At 41.1% G+C, this 19,662-nt stretch overlaps 1 protein-coding gene across 3 annotated transcripts in view; it reads right to left on the minus strand.

The window, feature by feature from the left end:
* Positions 1–14,881, minus strand: part of LOC121043473 (UDP-glucuronosyltransferase 3A1-like) — a 29,364-nt gene extending 14,483 nt beyond the window's left edge. The window contains exons 1-2 of one of the 3 annotated variants that reach the window (XM_040495337.1): positions 14,841–14,881; positions 8,868–8,969 (exon numbers count right to left, since the gene is read on the minus strand). In XM_040495337.1, coding sequence (XP_040351271.1) covers positions 8,868–8,901 — 34 coding nt within the window. In that variant the 5' untranslated portion in view covers positions 8,902–8,969; positions 14,841–14,881. Of the gene's footprint in view, positions 1–8,867; positions 8,970–11,665; positions 12,035–14,840 lie in introns of those variants that run through there. The other 2 variants (XM_040495319.1, XM_040495326.1) reach the window with 2 other exon arrangements.
* Positions 14,882–19,662: the final 4,781 nt, after the last annotated feature.

Below are 19,662 nucleotides of genomic sequence, written 5' to 3' on the forward strand. Positions count from 1 at the left end.
TATATCCAAAGAAGGAGTTAATAAACGGTTCAAATGTCACAATACAGGAGGAGTTAAGATGGCATAGACATAAGGAGATCCTGGGCTCTCCTTGTCCTTCAAACACAGCTGTATTGAGATCAGACCCTAGGGGAGGCAAGACTCCCTTACAACAAATTCCTCCTTCCCATTCCCCTCCCAACCCCCGCATGAGGCACAAGCTTATTTACTGGGGCAAACTGACTGTGAACCAACACAATGGGACTCTCCACCAGAAGACCAGCAAAGGCAGCACCTCACATGCACCAAGTGTACTGAAAATCAAGTGCTTCAAAATGACACCTGCAGTTCTGGTGATACTAGGACCAGGCTTAATTTTTTTTTTCTTTTTTCACTTTTTTTTTCTTCCTTCTTTGTTTTGGAGTCAGGCTTACAGTTTCTTCTTAGTTTGTTAGTTTTCTTTTTTTTCATTTCCTTTTTTCTCTCTGTTTGTTGTTGTTGTTGTTTGTTGTTTGTTGTTTGTTTTTCTTTTTGGATCAGACTTTTTTTTCCTTTCTTTCTTTCTTTCTTTTTCTTTAGAATCAGGCTTATAGTTTTTTGATCATTTGGTTTTTTTCACTCCTTTTCCTTTTCTCTTTTTTTGGAATCAGGCTTTTTTCCTTCTATTTTTCCAGGCTCATATTAACAAACAAATCAAAGCACACCAAGTAAAAGGTCCAAACAGTCACCACTGCAAGCAAGGAGGACCTCTGCGGAGGACTGGCCAGTGGGAAAGAGCAGCCAAATTTCAATAGCAGAGTGCACAGTGTACACCAGAGATACTTCCTGAAGTGCCAGACACTGGACAGTGTATAACCCCCTTTTTTGAAGTTTTTTTTTTAACATTTATCCATCTTTGAGAGACAGAGAGAGACAGAGCATGAGCGGGGAAGAGGCAGAGAGGGAGACACACAGAATCCGAAGCAGGCTCCAGGCTCTGAGCTGTCAGCACAGAGCACGACTCAGGGCTCGAACTCACGAATGGTAAGATCATGACCTGAGCCAAAGTCGGACACTCAACCGACTGAGCCACCCAGGTGCCCCTATGACCCCTTTTTAATAGAGCATTATTCTCAGGTGCAGGAAACATAACAAGCTTTGAAAACATGCAGAACACAGAAACTTAGCCAAAATGACAACACAGAGGAATCCTCCCCAAAAGAAAGGTCAAGAAGAAATCACAGCCTGGGACTTGCTCAAAACAGATATAAGCAATATATCAGATCAAAAATTGAGAACAGCAGTCATAAGATTACAAGTTGGGCTTGAAGAAAGCATAGAAGACACTAGAATAACCCTTGCTTCAGAGATAAAAGACTTAAAAACTAGCCAGGCTGAAATTTAAAAATGCTATAAGTGAGATGCAAAATCTAGTAGATGCAGTCACAATGAGGATTGAAGACACGGAGGAAAGAATAGGTGACAGAATATAAAACTATGGAACATAATGAAGCTGAAACGAAGAGGGAAGGAAAACCATTAGATCAAAAGGGGAGACTTAGGAATCTTAGTGATTCTGTATAATGAAATAATACCCATACCACAGTACTCCCAGAAGAGAAGGAAAGAGGGCGAGAAGGTTTATTTGAACAAATTTTAGCTGAGAACTTCCCTAATCTGGGGAAGGAAACAGGTATTCAAGTCCAAGAGGCACACAGACTCCCCGCAAAATAAACAAAAACAGGTCAACACCATGACATATCCTACTGAAACTTTCAAAATACAAAGATAAAGAGAGAATTCTGAAAGCAACCAAGGACAAAAGGTCCTTAACCAACAAGGATAGACACATAAGGTTAGCAGCAGACCTGTCCACTGAAAGGGAGGCCAGAAGGGAGGGGCAGGAAATATTCACTGTGCTGAATGGGAAAAATGTGCAGCCAAAAAATTCATTATCCATAACAGTTGTCATTAAGAAAAGAAGGAGAAATAAAGAGTTTCCCAGGCAAACAAAAACTAAAGGAGTTCATGACCAACTAACCCAGGCCTGTAAGAAACTTTAAGGGGGACTCTTTTGAGTGGAGAAAAAAAAAAGGCCAAAGCAATAAAGACTACAAAGGACCAGATAACATCGCCAGAAACACCAACTCTACCGGTAAATAATGGCACGAAATTCATATCTTTCAATAATTACTTTGAGTGTAAAAGGACTAAGTACTCCAATAAAATGACATAAGGTATCAGAATGGATAAAAAAATAAGATCCATCTATCTGCTCCTAAGACAGACTCATTTTAGAGCTAAAGACACCTGCAGATGAAAATGAAGGGGTAGAGGACAATCTATTATGATAACGGATGTCAAAAGAAAGCCAGAGTAGCCATACTTGTGTCAGACAAATTTTATTTTAAAACAAAGACTGTAACAAAAGATGATGAAGGATATTGTATCATAATTAAGGGGTCTAGCCATTCAAGAAGATCTAATAATTGTAAATATTTATACCACCAACTGGAAGCACCCAAATATACAAATCAATACATTAATAACAAACATAAAGAAACTTATTGATAATAATACAGTAATAGTAGGGGACTTTAACACCACACTTACAACAATGAACAGACCATCAAATCAGAAAATCAACAAGGAAACAATGACTTTGAATGAAACACTGGACTGGATGTACTTATATCTGGACAATTCTTAGATATATTAACAGATACAGTCAGAACATTTCATCCTAAACCAGCACAATACACGTTCTTCTCGAGTGCACATGGAATAGTCTCCAAAATAGATCATATACTATGTCACAAATCAGCCCTCAATAGGTACAAAAAATCAAGAGCATACCATGCATATTTTCAGATCATAATGCTATGAAACTTAAAGTCAACCACAAGAAACAATTTGGAAAGCCCCTAAATACATGGAAGGTAAAGAACATCCTACTAAAACTGAATGGGTTAACCAGGAAATTAAAGAAGAAATTATTTTTTTTAATGTTTATTTATTGTTGAAAGAGACAGAATATGGGGAGGGTGGGGCAGATACAGAGAGGCAGACACAAAATTCAAATCAGGTTCCAGGCTGAGTTATCAGCACAGAGCCTGATGCAGGGCTCGAACCCATGAACTGCGAGATCATGACCTGAGCTGAAGTCAGACACTTAACCACCTGAGCCACCGAGGTGTTCCAAAGAAGAAATTAAAAAATACATGGAAGCAAATTAAAATGAACACACAACAGTTCAAACCCTTTGGGATGCAGCAAAGGCAGTCCTAAAAGGAAAGTATATTGCAATTCAGGTCTCTCTCAAGAAGCAAGAAAGGTCCCAAATACACAACCTAACCTTAAACCTAAAGGAGCTAGACAAGGAAGAGCAAATAAAGCCTAAAGTCAGCAGAAGAAGGGACATAATAAAAATTAGAACAGAACTAAATGATATAGAAACAAGCAAAAACAAACAAAAAAACCACAGTAGAATGGATTATAGAAACTAAGAGCTCATTCTTTGAAAGAATAAACAAAATTGATAAACCCGTAGCCAGACCTATCAAAAAGAAAAGAGAAATGATCCAAGTAGATAAAATTCATGAATTAAAGAGGAGAGATCACAACCAACACAACAATAATAAAACAATTATAAGAGAATACTATAAAAATTATATGCCAACAAATTGGCCAATCTGGAAGAAATTGACAATTCCTAGAAATGCACAAACTACAGAAATTGAAACATAAAGAAATAGAAAATTTTAATAGGCCCATAACAAGCAAAGGAATTGAATTAGTAATCAAAAATCTTCCAACAAACAAGAGTCCTGGGCCACATGGCTTCCCAGGGGGATTCTACCAGACATTTAAAGAAGAGCTAACGTCTATTCTCCTTACATTGTTCCAAAAAATATAATGGAAGGAAAGGTTTCAAACTCATTCTATGAAGTCAGCATTACCTTGATCCCAAAACCAAAGACTCTACTAAGAAGGAGAATTATAGGCCAAAATCCCTGATGAAACTGGATTCAAAAATTCTCAACAAGATACTTGCAAATCAAATTCAACAGTGCATTAAAAGAGTTATTCACCATGATTAACTGGGATTTATTCTTGGACTGCAGATGTGGTGCAATATACACAATATGATCCTCTCAATAGATGCAGAAAAGCATTTGACAAAATACAACATTCATTCTTGATAAAAAAAAAAAACCCTCAACAAAGTAGGGATAGATGGAACATACCTCAACATACAGGCCATATATGAAAGATCCACAGCTAATATCATCCTCATTGGGGAGAAAATGAAAGCCTTTCCCTTATAGTCAGGAACAAGACAAGGACTCCCACTTTCACCGTTACTATTTAACATAGTACTAGAAGTCTTAGCCTCAGCAGTCAGATAACAAAAAGAAATAAAGGGCATACAAATAGAGCAAGGAAGAAGTCAAACTTTCACTATTTGCAGATGACATGATACACTATGTAGAAAACCTGAAAGACTCTACCAAGAAATTGCTAAAACTAATACATGAATTCAGCAAAGTTGCAGGATATTAAATCAACCTGCACAAATCTGTTGCATTTGTCTACACCAATAATGAGGCAGCAGAAAGAGTAATCAGGGAATCAAACCCATTAAAAATTGCACCAAAAACAGTAAGATACCTGGGAATAAATCTAACTAAAGAGGTAAAAGATCTGTACTCTAAAAACTATAAAGACTTATAAAAGATATTGCAAAGGACACAACAAAATGTAAAAGCATTCCATCCTCATGGATTGGAAGCACAAATATTGCTAAAATGTCTATGCTACCCAAAGCAATCTACACATTGATTGCAATCCCTATCAAACTACCACCAGCATTCTTCACAGAGCTAGATCAAACAATCCTAAACTTTGTATGGAACTATACAAGACCCCAAATAGGCAAAGCAATTTGGAAAAGAAAAAAACAAAAACTGGAGGCATCATGATTCTGCATTTCAAGCTATATTACAAAGCAGTAGTCATCAAGACGGTATGGTACTGGCACAAAAACAGACACAATTGTACAACTATGTAGTCAACTCATCTTTGACAAAACAAGAAAGAATATCCAGTGGAAAAAAAGTCTCTTCAACAAATGATTTATGGTTAGGTAAGGGAAATGAAAGCAAAAATGAACTATTGGGACTTCATGATAAAATTTTCTGCCCAGCAAAGGAAACAATGAACAAAACTAAAAGGCAGCCTACAGAATGGGAGAAGATATTTGCAAACAACATATATGATAAGGGGTTAGAATCTAAAATCTTTAAGGAACGTACCAAACTCAAAACCCCAAACCCAAACAACCCAGTTAATAAATGGACAGAAGACATAAATAGACACTTTTCCAAAGAAGACATCCAGATAGCTAACAGACACATGAAAAGATGCTCAACATCATTCATCATCAGGGAAAGAAATACGCATCAAAACCACAATGAGATACCACCTCACAACTGTCAGAACACCTAAAACTAACAACACAGGAAACAACAGCTGTTGGGGAGGATGCAGAGAAAAGGGAACTCTCTTGCACTGCCGGTAGGAATGCAAACTGGTGCAGCCACTCTGAAGAACAGCATGGAGGTTCCTCAAAGAATGAAAAACAGAACTACCCTACGATCCAGCAATTGCACTGTTAGACATTTACCTAAAGGATACAAAAATACTGATTCAAAGGCATATATGCACCCCGATGTTGATAGCAGCATTATCAACAATAGCCAAACTATGGAGAGAGCCCAAATGTGTGTGTGTGTGTGTGTGTGTGTGTGTGTGTGTGTGTATATAAAAGAATATTGTTCAGCCATCAAAAAGAATGAAATCATACCATTTGCAACATCATGGATGCAGCTAGAATGTATTATGGTAAGCAAAATAAGTCAATCAGAGAAAGACAAATACCATATGATTTCACTCATATGTGGAATTTAAGTACGAATACAGATTAACATATGGGAGGTGGGGGGAAGAGAAGAAAGGGAAACAAACCACAGGAGAGATTTTTAATGACAGAGAATCAACTAGGGTTGATGGAGGGAGGTGGGTGGGAGATGGGTGATGGGTATACTAAAGAGGGAATTTGTGATGAGCACTGGGTGTTGTATATAAGTGATAAATCACTGAATTCTACTTCTGAAACCAATATTTCACTGTATATTAACTAACTAAACTTTAAATTAGAAAAAGAAAAAAAGAAAATAAATTCCTAAAGCAAAGGTAGTTATTGTGACCTGAAGGTCACAAAACAAGAAGCATTCCACACAGCCCTCCACCAATACATCACATGCACAAATAACACTGAGTGTGTTATTTCCTAAGGTCGGGAAGACAGACAAGTCTACACACAGGCCAAGAAGCACCTCTGGATGATTCAATTTGAAGAAATTCTAAGAACTTTTTCTCCAAAAGTTTATCCCCACATTTGCTTTCCAAACACTCTGTTAAACATTTACTTTGGATCAAAGATCAGGCTTCAGTTTAAATGATGGTGTAAATGTGAAAATATCGATCCCAGTGCTAGTCACATAGCATTTCCTGAGCAAATGTTTACTTTCAAAAGAAGCCCTCCAAATAAAGCCCCCCTCAAAAAAACACAAATGTTACATTACACTGAAATGGGAAACAGGTCAGAAATAACACCCCAATCATGTGTTTTCCCTATTTGCAGATGTCTGGTAAAGCTCTATTCCTGAAGTAAAGAATGAATATGCTGTTTCAAAGCCTCAGAAATGCTCGTGATTGGGGCATATTGAAAGAAACTCAACTCTAGACTCTTTCTTTTTTTTTATTAAAATTTTTTTTAATGTTTACTTATTTTTAACAGAGAGAGATACAGAGTATGAGTGGGGGAGGGGCAGAGAGAGAGGGAGACACAGAATCCGAAGCAGGCTCCAGGCTTTGAGCTGTCAGCACAGAGCCTGACTCGGGGCTCGAACTCACAGACGGCGAGATCATGACCTGAGCCGAAGTTGGGCACTCAACCAAATGAGTCATCCAGGCTCCCCTAGACGCTTTCTTTTTAAGTTTTATTTTATTTGAGAGAGAGAGAGAGAGAACCAGTGGGGGACAGGCAGAGTCACAGGGAGACACAACCCGAAGCAGGGTCTGTGCTAACAGCAGCAAGCCCAATGCAGGACTCAAACTCACAAACCAGAAGATCATGACATGAGCCAAAATCAGATGCATAATCGACTGAGCCATCCAGGTGCCCCTGCTGAAATTATTTTTTAATCAATCTGAAATTCTAATTTAACATAACTTCATTTAAATTTTAATTAAATTTAATTGCAATTTTCAAAATCAAGATTAACTACACTGACAAATTATCATCAACAAACTACAGTTCTTTATTCATGTCTGTCATCAAGGCAGATACAAAGAGATATGTATATAAATAATATTCACTGAAGAATGAAGAACCTAATCTAGAAAGTGATTTAAATGGCCTTAAGTAGGCACTCAAAGACATATTTCTACAGCAGCTTTCACAACAGCATTATTCACAATATCCAAAAGGGGGAAACAGTGCAAATGTCCATTGACAGATGATGACTGGATTAACAAAATGTGGTATGTACTTACAAGGCAACATTATTCAGCCTTAAAAAGGAAAGAGATTGTGATCCATACAACAACATGAATGAGTCTTAAAGACATGATACAAAGTGAAATGAGCCAGACACAAAAAGACAGATACTGTATATTTCTATTTAAATGAAATACCTAGAATAGCCAAATTTTTCGAGAAGTAAGGTACAGTAGTGGTTACCAAGGGCTTCAGGCAAAGGGTATTTGGCAGTTACTATATAATCAGTACAGAGTTCCTGTTTGTGATGATGAAAATGTTCTAGAGTGATGGTTGCACAACAATGTGAATGTACTTAAAATCACTAAACTGTCCAAAACAAAATGTTTGGTGATCAATTTTATGCTGTGTATATTTTACCACAATAAATATCTTAGAAGAAATTTTCACAGTAAAAAAAATTTGTTTTTAATAAAATCTAAACAACAACAAAGGCTGATCACCTTCAAAATTTTATAATTTCTCAGAATTTTATTCCTCAAAGATGCTGATTAAAATTGAATCTTTTTTAAATCAAAGCCTGAGAAAACTACAGATTGAGCAATCCAGAGCTTAAAGTCCTAAAGCCACCCAACACTATTATTAGCCTGCCATATGACCTTGGGCAATTCATTTCAGTTCTCTGGGTTGCTGACGTCTTGTCTGTCAACAGAGAAGAGTTGATAAGATTTCCTTGCTCATTTTGACTAACATTCATTGGATTCGATGATTCAGTTAGGAACATCCAACATCATTATCCACAAACTCATGGGCAGTCATTGATTTTTCAAGAAAACAAAATCATCTCAATTATAGGATCTGATCTCACCTGCCTAAATAAGGGGCTTCCTGAGAGACCTTTCTTGAATTTCAGTTATCATGGGAAGAAAAGTAATCTCTGATATAAAAAAAAAAAAAAAAAAAGAATGATCCTTTCCTATTAGAAATCTTATATATGGATGAACACTTCTGTTCACATATTTTCAAGCTATGTTATGAGGTGCCATTTACCAAAATAGCCTGTAATAACATGTGGACTGTTGGTTGGGATGAAGGTAAGGGAGGAAAATATGAGACTACAGAGTGTGGAGTGCTGGTAGACATAGCCAGTAAGTTTTACAACACCTTACTTAAATGCGCACGCACACACACACACACACACACACACACACACACACTTTTCATTGTTTGGGTCCAATTAGATTTTAAAACCACTTTTCTGAGCCCATTTATGCAAAAGGCATTGTTGCTTCGCTCTACACTTTGCATAGAGCAGAAGGAATCAAGGATTAGTGGGAAAAGATACCTGATATGAATGAATTCCCTCTCTGGTGAAGCATGGTGACATTATGGCCATGATCTTGAAGAATCTGAGACACCCGGTCCAGCAGCAGATGATGACTCCCACCTAGGAACAATTCACAACTGCATCTTTGTAATCATGAGAATAGAGTGCGTGAAGTTGATGGGGTGATAGAGCCAACACATGAGAGATAGAGAACAGAAAGATGACAGTGAGTAGAGGAAGATCAGCTTCATCAGCCACGCTGCCCATCTCCATCTGGGTAAGGCACAGCCACTCACCCTGAGCCTACTTGCCCAAACCCTTGACCTTGGCAAACCTCCCTCTGATTCTTTTGTGTGACTCTGGTCACAAAAGTGACCAAACATCAGTGTGATGAGCTTCTCTGTGCTTAGGCTTTAAGGAGTTCCTGATTCTAAGCACATGCTGATTCTAGCCAGGCCTTATGGACACTTGGTGCCCTACAGAAATAACTGTACTGATGGAAAGTTTGGCACAGTGCTATATATGAGTGTGAAGGACTCCTAGCGGAAAATTAATCAGAGCATTTCTGGAATCCTTCTCTCTGGAAATTTAGGCTAATGTGAGGGCCAAAACATGGGAACTTAACATCAGTCCAGGAAAGAGCCACTGGAGCAAAGGAGAGAGAGACACCACTTAGAGCCAAAATTCTTCAGATTCAAATATATTTGGCAGGAGGCTTCTCAGTTGGGGTCTGCATTTTGCTGAATATCAAATTAAGGCATTCAGAATAATTGTGGACGCTTGCAGTGGAACTGCAGGATCCTGTATGCATGAGAGACTGAGACACCACCCATCCTAGAAATATCCTGGGATCCTAAGGAAACACAGTATGATCCCCTGGGGAGGTACAGTTTCTATCACATCAAGTTGTATCTAAAACCATATGCTACCAGGGGCCATTTTTATGGAATCTATGAGCCTCGGCAATAGTCAAAGCCAGACCACACGGGAAGGAATAGAATTTGCCCAAGCTGGGAACTGGGGGTTGTTTGGAAGATGAAGGTCCCATGATGATTGGGTCAGCTCACATGGATGTGGAACCACAGTAATAAAAAAGTTTAAAAAAGAACTACAGCAATAGTGTGCATCTGGTTTCTTATACTCTAGTTTTTAATAGCTATACTTGTGTTGCCCTGAGGTAACACAGATTACATAAAACATGAACCCTACCCCCTCAGACTCCCTGCTCTGACTCTACCTTTAACCCATGCAGGAAATGGACTCAGGAGAGAAGGCTCCCTGCACCTGTACAGGCAGCCATTCCTAAAGGTCTTGGTGAGCTCTGTGCATTCTGGAACAGAGGCAGGGCTTCAGTGCCTCCAAACCACACCTTCCTCCCCACCTCACAGAGTCCAGAGGACATGTACTTACAAGAAGGGAGGGAGTGCTTTTGTGTCACTGCTACTAACAATCAGAAAGAAAACTAAATGAATAAAAAAGGAATTCAAATGCAGTTACAGGGTTTCTTAAAGAGTGATTTTTTTTTTATTTTTTTTAAATTTTTTTTTTTTTCAACGTTTATTTATTATTTTTGGGACAGAGAGAGACAGAGCATGAACGGGGGAGGGGCAGAGAGAGAGGGAGACACAGAATCGGAAACAGGCTCCAGGCTCTGAGCCATCAGCCCAGAGCCCGACGCGGGGCTCGAACTCACGGACCGCGAGATCGTGACCTGGCTGAAGTCGGACGCCTAACCGACTGCGCCACCCAGGCGCCCCATCTTAAAGAGTGATTTTTAAAACTACCCACTAAAAGTGCATGAGATTGGAAGCTGTGAAAAGGCTGCTCCTGGGCTGAGAGAGCGGAGTAAATTCCTGCTGTGTGCCTTTAAGGAGGTCCAGTGTGCTCTGGCAAAGGTGCCCGACCCTTAAGTTTCTTGTTCAGGAAAACACTGTGGGGGCTAAATGAGATGATTCAGCGTCCTTCCAGCTCTAAGATCCCCCGATTCCCAGTGACCTATATAGTCAAGTGACCTAAAAGAGCCCTCTGTGAGTTGAAATACAATGTTGGGGAAGCTCCATCCGAGGATGACCCTTTATCCTGATATGATTTTCCTTTTCATCTGCTAGTCCCTTTGGTGCAAAAGTAAAGGAGATAAAACTGAGGCCACAAAATGCAAAATTAACAGTCCCTCAAGTCCTTCAAACACTTCCAGCCCCACGGATGAAAAGGAGTGGGCACCGGAGAGACCTGAACGCCCAGGGTCCAGTCCCCAACCCTGGCCAGTTCTCTAGGTTTTCTCTGGATGAAAACACCCTCCTAACTGTTATTGAAATGCCTTCCCTTCTCCAATTGGCTCCCATGCAGCCTCAGAAAATCCGTGCTGCTGTCCCTGTGAGCTCTTCTCTGGGCCTCCAAGAGCCTGCAAATGCTCCCCCCCGACCCCGTCTCTGTTGACAATTGCTGCACACCCCTGAGAAGCTTAGGGTGAGCCTCTGAATGTCCAAACCGCCCTGGGGAAGACGCTGCCCTGCGTCTCGAGCACAGGGAGGGATCTCAAACCTCTCGCCCCATCCCTGTGCCTCGGAGAGCTAGTCTGAATAGGGAGAGAGGAAAGGGTATTCTACTTTCTCCAGAAGTATCTTCTTCACCCCTACATGAGGCAGGGGCTCCTCATGCCCCAACAACCCCCTCCCGCCTCTCCCTCCTGCAGCCTGGGACCCAAGCGCTGTCTGGAAAACCCCACAGAGTGACCCTTTGGCCCAGGGCTATGTGCCTGAGCCTTCACGCAGGTGTCTGGGAAGAGCCTGTGTCTGATTCTCCAGCCACGCACTCACCCACCAAAGACAGGGTTAGGATCTTGGCGGCCTCAGAGAGCAGGAACCTGGGCAGAAGGAAGCCAGCTAGCAGCAGCACCCGCTGCCCCGCCATGCTCACTCCTGTACCAGCTGCGGAGCCCGGTCCTGTGCCCAGAGCCTGCACCCCGCGCCCCACACAGTAACCTGTGCGCCCTGGGGACACGCACTGCACTGGCAGCCAAGGAGATGCGCTGGCAGGCAGCGTGGGAAGAGGTGAGAGGTGGATCCGGCCTGTTGTCTCTTTCTGTCTGTGACTTCTTGCCCTTCTGCTCCTCCTCCCCGGGTGTTTGCTCCACTGGCTAATATGTCCTCACCCTCCCTAACCTCAGGCATCTGGCAGAAGGAAGGAGGGGTTAGTGAGCACTCCTTAACCCCTCTCCTTCCATAGAATCACTACACTCTCTGCAGAGAACATACTCTGAACCAGGAATGGCAGGGACTTCAGGAAGTCACTTCCAAGATAGTGCCACCCCCAGGTGACTCAGACCCATCTCCATTTTAGAGACTCTTCCACGAATTTTCCCACCTCCTAACTGCACTATTGACCTCATACTGTCATCCCCATGCCCCATTTCCCCAGGTACCTGCTTAAAATCTCTGCGAGTCTTCCAATCTCAAGACACCGCTCCCTGGAAGGAGTTGTGTCTACTCTCTAGAAGTCAATCCCCAAGAGAAGTCCACCTATCATTCCTGGACTGTATTCTGAGGACCTCTTAAGGAGGTCATTTATTTATGAAGACGTGCTAGAGTCCTAACTCTACAAGTCCAAGTCTTTACCTGAAGTTTTGAACCTCTACTGCTGAGACTATAATTCCAATGAGCATCATAAAATAGGACTGGGGATATTTCCACAGTCTCCTCACGCACAAACTGAGGACATCTTGTCATTCTGACTCTTTGCAATGTCAGCCCTGGGAAGAACAGGGCATGCAAGCCCCAGAAGGCATTTTTGCATTTTCTATCCTTAAAACAAGACTGGCTCTTATAAAGGATTTCGGTGCAGCTTCCCTTACAGCCTTGAGTTGTCAGGTGACAGAATTCTGGGGAAGGAGGATGGAGTCTCTTTTCCAAGTGGAGGGGTATGATAATTCTGGAAGACTTTTGCTTTCCTGAGGCAGGGGCTCCTCTTGCTCCAACAAGATAGATTGACAAGAGTTTGCAGGAAAGGCAAATAGAAAATGAAAAAGTTTGTCAGGTGCCTGTTTTCAGTGTTATAGTGGGTGGCGGAGGCAGGAGCGAGGGAAACAGCCTGAGAAGGGACTGGACATGGAGGCTGGAATGGTTCAGGCTGATGCTCCTCCAACAGGGGCATGACAAAGAAGGTGGCTTCAAGGCTTAAAATATGAGGGCCACTGGTCCAAATTACCGTGGGAACAAAATCATACAACAGCCCTGCCTGACTGGCATTAAAGGAGGCCATACGGGCTGAATAAAGAATTCTAATTTTAAGAAGAAGCCAATGAGCAGGTATTTACAACAAAATTAGCACATGGATATGATATGGATAACAGGAGTTGCCAGAACTGGTGGGAAGCTCATAAGAAATGGTAACACCCCCCCTCCAATATAGCATCCCCCAAGCCTACACTTGGCTTCGGGCCTTCAGCTTCAGGGCCCACACAGCCACCTGGCCACCACACTCAACAGCTTCCCACACAGCCACACAGTGCCCAGGGTGACCATCAGCAGGGACAATAAGACATTCAGGAGGTACATTCATGCCACAGTTATTGGAAAGTGTGGGCCTGAGTTGTGCTACACCCCCTACCTGGAGGATGTGGTAGATCCAGCCCACCAGGCCCTGGTGGGGGTGGGGGGCTCAGGGTGCAGGAGCATCTGATGGTGCTGGGGCCACCGATGCTGAAACGTACAGGTTGGCAGAGACAGAGGGTTGGTGGAAACATTAGATGGCAGGTTCTCAGCAGCTTAGGCTGAACAGAGAAGGCTGGTTTTCAGGTAATTATAACCTGGCCTGCAATTTACCAGCTGGATGCCTTAAAGAGTTTAATTTTATTAAAACTCCTGTGTGCACAGAATCCAATTTAATGCTGAAAGGTAAAGTTGCCCTTTATCAGTCTCTACATTCATGGAGTTTATGATCTACTAGACCAAAAGATACCTACATGGTTGCTAGGTGTGCTCATTGCTAACAAAGCGCCACTGTTTATAATCCTTTCAGTGGACAGAACTAGGAAATATATGGCTATAGATGTAGATATCAAGATCCTATATTTATTTCTCTGCCTATAGAAAAAATTATGAATTCATACTGATATCTCAATTCAATATATCACAGGGGTTGTTCTAATCTTCCTCATTTCCACATTTGTAATTGTCTTTTCCTAATGTAAGAAACAACATCAATACATTTCCTCATTTGCTCAGTCCTATCATGCCTAGAAAGTGAGGTCAAATACACTACCCCACACAACTGTAAAAAACCTACTCAGTAGACAAGTTTTGTTTGCAGTTCTTTCTGTATTTAGACTGAATATACATAATTGGCCCTTGAACAGATGGGTTTGAACTGCACAGGTCCACGAATATGTGGATTTTTTTCAATAAATACAGTTTAGTACTATATTTTGCTTCCTTATGATTTTCTAATAACATTTCCTTTTCAGTTTTGCTCATTCACTTTGGGATTTCACACAGACTATGGAGGGAAAGAATAAAAAATAGTGGTTGTCTCACAGTCAGATTTATAGCCTCAAATATTTAGTCTGTATAAATGCAGTTTGGTTGTTGTTGAAAATGCAAATTACCAGGATTCAAACCTGGAGATTCTATGCAGTAGTTCTTGGGTGGGGCTTAGAATCTGTATTTTTAATAAGCATCTCAAGTGAACCTGACAAAGATGGGCTAAGAACCACACTTTGAGGAAAACTAATGCAGAGTGTGACCTGCATAATCCTGAAACACCAGTGTGGAAAGGTAATGGCTCACTGGAGCTGTATATATGTATACTGGGGCTGGGTTGGGAAAGGCTCTGACAAGGCAGCATATACAACTGATGAGATACCCATAGTAGAGCACCAATTGTTTCAGTGCTCCCAGGGCCCATATGCCACCTTATTTCTCCGAAAAATGAAATATTTCTTGTCAAATACATGAAGTAAGCAAATTATTTGAAAAAAAAAAAAACGCAACTTACTGGGGTGCCTGGGTGACTCAGTCTGTTTAGTGTCCGACTTCGGCTCAGGTCATGATCTCGTGGTTCGTGAGTTCCAGCCCCACATCAGACTCTGTGCTGACAACTCCCAGCCTGGCACCTGCTTCAGATCTGTGTCTCCCTCTCTCTGCTCCTCCCCTGATCGCACTCTGTGTGTGTCTCTCTCTCAAAAATAAATAAACATTAAAAAAAAATTTTTTTAAAACACAACTTACCAAAACTGACACTAGAAGAATTAGAAATTTTAAGTAACTTCAAATTGGTAATTTAAATTTCAATTTTTTAATAAAAATTGAATTCAGAATCAAAAGATTTCTAAAAAGACACCTATAGAAGCATAACCTCATAAATACAATAAAGAACATCAGACAGTTCTTCACTCAGCCCCAGAAACCCATGTGATATAGTTTTATGAGGCCTTTAAAATATTTTAAAATAGAATCCAGCAATATATCGAAAAACATAATAAATCATCACCAATTCTTTTATCCAAGGATGCAAGGTCAATTTAACAGTCAAAAACTAATCATTATAATTCACCACAATAATAGAGTAAAAAGGAAGTATCACATGATCTCCTCAATAAATGCAGAACAAATCTTCGACAAAATTCAACACTCTTTTCTTATAAAAACTCTCCGCATGGCTAGGAATAGAAAGTAATCTCTTCAATATGATAAAAGGCATATGTTGAAAAAAATCTGTACTGTAATCATACTTACCGGTAAAATATTGAACTCTTTCCACCTAAGACAGGAACAAAGTAGAGATGTCAGCTCTCACCACTTTTATTCAACATCATGGTTTAAACTCTAGCCAGGACAATAAAACAAGAAAAATGGGTAAAAGAAATAATGAATGGAAAGAAAATGTTCTCAGTTTTATGAGACACTATTATCTATATAGAAAACCCTATGGAAGCTACAAAATAACCCAATAGAGTCTAATAAGTGAACTTATTAAAATTTCAGGACTCAAGGCTGATATATAAAAGTCAACTGTATTTCTATGTAATACCAAAAGCATTTGAAAATTGAAATATAGGGGTGTCTGGGTGGCTTAGTCAATTAGGCCTCTGATTCAGTTCAGGTCATGAACTCACACTTTGTGAGTTCAAGCCCTGCATCAGGCTCTGCACTGACAGCTCGGAGACTGGAACCCGCTTTAGATTCTGTGTCTGTCTCTCTCTCTCTGCCCCTCCCCTGCTCACGTTCTTTCTCTTTCTCTCAAAAATAAATAAACATTTAAAAAATGTTAAAAGAAAATTTTAAAAAACCTAGATTTACCCCTTGTCTGAGCAATTGCCATCTGTGCACTAATGACACCATCATGAGGGTGATTCCTCATGTCCAATGGGGCACAAAGGTTTTACTTACCTGAAGTATTGGCTCATCAGGTTTGGCCATTAAGTGTCCAACATACACAGTGTTGGGAAGCTGTGGCCAGGCAAAGGCAAAGACAAAGCCAAAGCCAAAACTAACAAACCCCAGCTCTGCTTTCAGTTGAAGATGAAATAGCTCTGGCCTAGAGCCTTCTGGGAAATGTTCCTTGATAGTGTCATCAAACTGAGTATGAATATATACCATTTGCTCAAGGTTGAAATGAAGAACATCAGAGAGTTCTTCACCTGGTCTCAGAAATCCATGTGATCTGTCAGGGAGGACATGCAAGACACAGGTTCAGACAGCCCAAAATTGATATTCCAAATGTGCTAGTAAAGAGGTCACAGACAGCCTTCCAAGTTTCTCAGCAACCAGGAAAGTGTAACGATCCTATAGCATCAACCACCACTAGGTCAAAACTCTCATTCTTTAAGGAGCCCATAATATCTGTCCTTCCTAACAAATGACTACACTGAGTTGTGTCATGAAGCTACATGACCTTTAAAAGGTTTGTAAATGAGCTCCTGCAAAAAAGAAAAAAAAAAAAAGAAGTGAGAGATATTCAATATTCACAAATGGTGTTAATCTTCAAACACACTAAAGAATCTTCACACCGGAAGTGAACACCCAGAAAGCACTTTTGGCAGCAACCTGTTCTACTGCTCTCTCCTGAGAACTTTCTGATCCAGATACTGGTCCTTTCATGACCTCCAAATCTACCATGGCATTTTTCTGTTTTTTCTTTGCTACAATTCTTTCTGATGCTTAGAATGTTCCTGCTTTCTTCCTCTTCCTTTCTTCCCCTCATCAAAATCCTACCCATCTTTTGGCGCTCTTCCTGCTGTGGGACATATTACCAGCTATGGCTGGTGTCTCTGATCTCTCTCCACTGGTTGAATCCTGAAGCTCATCCATGACGTTCTGTAAGACCTCCAATTATATGCAAACTTTGTTTTTTGGTTTTTTTTTTTACATTTTTATTTATTTTTGAGAGGCAGAGAGAGACAGAGTGTGAATGGGGGAGGGCCAGAGAGAGAGGGAGTCACAGAATCCGAAGCAGGCCCCAGGCTCTGAGCTGTCAGCACAGAGCCCAATGCGGGGCTTGAACCCACGAACCGTGAGATCATGACCTGAGCCGAAGTTGGACACCCAACCAACTGAGCCACTCAGGTGCCCGGCAAACTTTGTTCTTAAATATACCTGTGTGTAGGACTTGTTTTCCCGCAGCTGTGAGCATCCTGATGACAGGGTCTCATGAACACAAGTGAAAAAACAGCTTTTTCCATTGGAGAAACCACTGTAAAAGCTGTGTGTTAGTGACATCTGCTGGTTTCTTGCTTTCAACTATTGGACCAATGGATGTCTTCACACTCCACTGGCAACAAATCCTTCAAAAAGGTGACTGGTGCTTGGGGTTCCCACTTAAGGGCCAGTGAATGAGGATTTTGTACCTTTACCTCCCTCTCAGGGCCTCTTCTATGATACAGATTCCAGCAACCCTGCTGAAGATTAATGTCCTGTGTCAGCTTTTACTTGAGGATTTACTTTGTTTTATTGGGGATTCATTTACTTTTCTTTTAATAATGGTTAAACATGTGCTATGGTTTACACAACATTTGACAAATGCCGCACCAAAGTGATTCTGCACTGATGATTCAGGATGCAGAATATGGGCTGAAAAATGAGATTCCTACTACTCATGCCCAGGATTTAGGCACTTGACTTACGAACTGCAGATCAGCAATCAGCTGCATGATCTCCTTTCACTAAAGTGAAGGCCCAACACTTAGAGAGAACCTCTGGAGAGTGGTGAAGGGGAAAACAGAAACATGGCTCCAGGAGGAAGGTCTCTACTCTGTGTGCTATAGGGGAGCGTTACAAACATATCTATGCCTGGACTTCACCATAAATAGTTTACATGAGACTTTCTGAAAGTGAACCCCAAACATAAGCATTTGTTTAAAACTCCTCAGGTAATTCTAATATGCAGCCAGGGTTCAGAAGTGCCCTCCTGAGAGACAGAGAAGGCAAATATGCATTTATCCTAACATAAGGACACAGGGTATACCACCATTCATGCCTATTTAAATGGCTCAACCATTTCTAAAATTGGTTCTGGATGGATGCCTGGGTGGCTCAGTTGGTTAAGCCTCCAACTGTTGATTTTGGCTCAGGTCATGATCTTATGGTTCATGAGATTGAGCCCTGCGTTGGGCACAGAGACTGACCAGGATCCTCTCTCTCCCTCTCTCTGTGCCCCTCCCCAGCTCGCACTCTAAATAAAAACAAATAAACAAACATTAAAAAAATAAAATTGGGGGTGCCTGGGTGGCTCAGTCCATCAAGTGTCAGACTTCCGCTCAGGCCATGATCTCATGGTTCATGGATTCGAGCCCCACGTTGGGCTCTGTGCTGACAGCTCAGAGCCTGGAGCCTACTTCAGATTCTGTGTCTCCCTCTCTCTCTGCCCCTCCCCTGCTCTCTCTCTCTCTCTCTCTCAAAAAGAAATAAACATTAAAAAAATTTTTTTAATAATAAAATTGGTTCAGGGAAAAGAAGATGGAATGAAATAATGTTGGGACAAAAAGTGGTTAAAAGTGCTGTTTCAATGAAGAAAATACTTTCTATGAGGATAATTACTGACAATTACTGGGGACAGAGAGAGGAATTTGTTTTGTCACTTCAGCAGTGTGATGAGCAGGGCAGCCTTCTTCCAAAAGGTCACAAGATTATGAGGAGAAAATAAATGCGGCCAAATGGGCAGTCATTTTAGGTTATAGTAAGTTTGATGAGGGTGTTCTGATTGGATTGGAGGGTGGGGGGTGCAGGCAGACAACTACTTTAAGCCAGAGAGAGAAGAGTCCAAGAAGACTTCTTGAATCCAATGATCAAGTCAAGATAATTTTCCCAGTTATATCTGGGACGATATCAAAGGTTTCAATAACTATAAAAAACTAGTCAAGGAAGATGTAACTTATAATTTGGCCTAGTATTTTTATACATCTTGATCTTTAGGTAGTGTAATTAAATGTTTACTTTCTGCCTACTATATGCCATACACTATGATAGGTTCTGTGGATCTCGTAGTGTGCAAGGAAAACATGATCTTTGCTCTCATGGACCTTACGGTTTGACAGGGAAAGCAGATATTGAGCAAATCATTACAAGGAAAAAATTACCAGTGTGTTAAGTGTTTAAAAAGAAAGAGGTAGGGGCGCCTGGGTGGCGCAGTCGGTTAAGCGTCCGACTTCAGCCAGGTCACGATCTCGTGGTCCGTGAGTTCGAGCCCCGCGTCAGGCTCTGGGCTGATGGCTCGGAGCCTGGAGCCTGTTTCCGATTCTGTGTCTCCCTCTGTCTCTGCCCCTCCCCCGTTCATGCTCTGTCTCTCTCTGTCCCAAAAATAAATAAACGTTGAAAAAAAA

The sequence above is a fragment of the Herpailurus yagouaroundi genome, unplaced genomic scaffold (assembly GCF_014898765.1).
Source record: "Herpailurus yagouaroundi ecotype Mexico unplaced genomic scaffold, PumYag 29, whole genome shotgun sequence".
In the NCBI taxonomy this organism is placed as follows: Eukaryota; Metazoa; Chordata; class Mammalia; order Carnivora; family Felidae; genus Herpailurus; species Herpailurus yagouaroundi.